Source organism: Gymnoscopelus microlampas (genome assembly GCF_963454915.1).
Source record: "Gymnoscopelus microlampas genome assembly, chromosome: 1".
NCBI classification, from domain to species: Eukaryota; Metazoa; Chordata; class Actinopteri; order Myctophiformes; family Myctophidae; genus Gymnoscopelus; species Gymnoscopelus microlampas.
In genome coordinates, this window is record NC_139962.1 from 52,817,146 (window position 1) to 52,820,152 (window position 3,007).

The 3,007-nt window shown below is 48.7% G+C and overlaps 1 protein-coding gene across 1 annotated transcript; it reads left to right on the plus strand.

The window, feature by feature from the left end:
• Positions 1 to 1,787: 1,787 nt before the first annotated feature.
• On the plus strand, positions 1,788 to 2,750 carry LOC311044016 (protein SEC13 homolog; the record flags this gene model as incomplete). Its single annotated transcript, XM_084055439.1, has 1 exon — positions 1,788 to 2,750. One exon carries the CDS (start codon positions 1,788 to 1,790, stop codon positions 2,748 to 2,750), a length of 963 nt encoding a protein of 320 aa, XP_083911565.1.
• Positions 2,751 to 3,007: the final 257 nt, after the last annotated feature.

The window sequence follows — 3,007 nt, forward strand, 5'->3', positions numbered from 1 at the left end:
AAGATGATCGAAAAAAATGTAATCAACTAAACTATCATGTTATTTGACTTTGTTTCCCTTGTTTCTTTCTCTATTATTTACCCTTATGACTCTATTGTTGTAAACTGTAAACCACTGGGGGAGCTTGTACAAAAACAATGATTTCACCCACTCTTCTACACCTGTAAACTGTGATGTGACAATAAAGGTGAGGTTGAATTCAAGTTGAAATGGGACAGTCAAAGCTTTAACAGTATTGATATTGTGCTTCAATGAGAAAATAATACAACAGGTTTCTGTGTTGTTTTATGGGGAGAAATCTATACTGCAGAGAATCAGACTATATTCGTTGTGGAGCATCCATATTTCAAGAGGCCTCCCCAGACAATGTGAAGACAAGGAGAAAATACTCATTATGAAACTAAAAATGGAATCCTAAAGACTAGCTCACACCCAAGGCAGAAGTAATGTGTCACTTGCCGGCTTGCATTGCACAGTGCATTAAGCCCACAAATAGCTGATATACAAGCTCACAACATGTTGTGAAATCAACTGTAACCATGCAGCAATATGCAGATTCCATAATATAGGCATAAATCGATATCCAGTTGTCCAGAACCGATGATACAACCAATATGCCCATATATGGGCATGCCAATATACAGGGTATGGGCATATACTAATGACATCAGGGATCTCTATGCATAAAAGGGACAAAGGTAGACAGACAGATACAGAGATCTCCATATTTGGGTATAATAGGGACACAAGTAGACAGACAGATACAGAGATCTCCGTATATGGGCATAAAAGAGACACAGGTAGACAGACAGATACAGAGATCTTTATATAGAGACAAACGGGACACAGTACAACTGTCTCTCTGACAAAGCCCCCAACACTATGACTCAGACATATTGGTTGGATTGGCGGTGTGACGTAGGTGTGAAGGCCGCGTACAGGGTTGCCAGATCTGCTTATTATAATATCCCTGCACAACGCATCGCATCGCGACACGTTGTGAGCTTGTATATCTGCTATTGTCAAATAGCTGATGTATATGTTAAAGTGCACATGTGGCCCATAGTCGCTTCTTTTGGGCTGGTTTTCCTAGAGCTGGTTGCTTGTTTCTCTCACAGAATCTGGCAACACTGGCCTGAACCTCAAGTACAATACAATCAAAAGTTGGATCAGTGTTTGTCCAAATCTGCCGATCCGACCACTATGCCCACATATAGGCATAGATCAGTTGTGCAGAACCACCGATCTGACCAATATGCCCATATTTGGGCCTCTCCATATATCTATGGGCATAAAAGGGACAAAGACAGACGGACAACCGTCTAGTAACAAATAATACTATTCAGTATGAATAACAATTATACCTTTCCTACACAGTGACCATCTGAAGAGATTTCTACGGATTTCCAGACGCGACTGGGGTTCGTTCCTATAGCGCTCAATTTGTCGGAGTAGGGAGCAGAGCCTTCTATTAAGAGTTGCGTCAATGAGGGGGCAGAAACAACGCCGGTCAGGTGTAAACTCGGAATAGTGACAAACTTTCATAGACTCCAGTGCATTCTGTAAACTTCCGGTTCAAAAACTCTCCTTTTATGGCTCTGGTGGGAGCTCAGGCATAGCCTTCCCTGATTGGCCGACCCTAACCAATCAGCTTTGTGTATTAGCAACTGTGTGTTGTATATAAGTGGTTACGCATGCAAAAGGACAATTCAGTTTGATGTTTGTCCACGTCCGAACCAAATAGGAGTGTTCATTTGACGTAATTGAAGGTGTTTCCCAATCAAATCATGGTTTCGGTCATCAACACGGTGGACACCCTCCACGAGGACATGATCCACGACGCTCAGATGGACTACTACGGAACCAGACTGGCCACCTGTTCCTCTGACAACTCCGTGAAGATCTTTAACGTCGGCAACGGAGGGCAGATTCTGGTGGCGGACCTTCGAGGCCACGAGGGTCCCGTGTGGCAGGTGGCGTGGTCCCATCCGGCGTACGGCAGCCCCCTGGCATCCTGTTCCTACGACCGCAAAGTCATCGTTTGGAAAGAAGGAGACGACGGAATGTGGGGCAAGATGTACGAATACACGGGACACGAGTCGTCGGTGAACTCGGTGTGTTGGGGACCCCACGACATTGGTCTGATCCTGGCCTGTGGGAGCTCCGACGGCGGCGTTTCCCTGCTCACGTTCTGTGGAGACCGGCTGTCGGACGTCAGAAAGATCGGCGGCGCACACGTGACCGGTTGTAACGCGGTGAGCTGGGCACCGGCGGTGGTCCCGGGCAGCCTGATCGCTCAGCCGACGACGGCACAGATACCCAACCGTGTCAAGCGCTTCGTCTCTGGCGGCTGCGACAACCTGCTCAAACTATGGAAGGAGGGGGAGGACGGCCAATGGCGGGAAGAACAGACGCTGGAGGCTCACAGCGATTGGGTGAGAGACGTGGCCTGGGCTCCGTCCATCGGCCTGCCTGGCAGCACCATCGCCAGCTGCTCGCAGGATGGTCGGGTGTTTATCTGGACGTGTGACGACCCGACGGGGAGCTCCTGGACGGCCAAGCTGCTCCATAAGTTCAACCATGTGGTGTGGCACGTGAGCTGGTCCGTCACCGGTCACATCCTGGCAGTCTCTGGAGGAGAGGACCAGGTGACTCTGTGGAAGCAGTCCACGGACGGACAGTGGGCGCGTGTCAGCGACGTCAACAAGGGTCAAGGAGCTGTTCCCTCTTTAGTGGTGGAAAGTAACTAAGAATGTTATCTGAACAAGGCTTGACGGACAGCTGAGTGCTTCAGTGGATATGGACTTCCCCTCCACATATACGATGGAAGTTCAGAATGTATTTGTTTATTGTCTCCGCCAGGCCAAAAGGCATGGCGAGAGAGTATGTTTTACCCTCCGTCCGTCCGTCCGTCCGTGTGTCCGTGTGTGTGTGTGTCCATTTGTCTGTGAACAGCTAATCTCCGGGCACCGTTGGCCCGGTCGCTGCGAAACTGCGCACAAACACT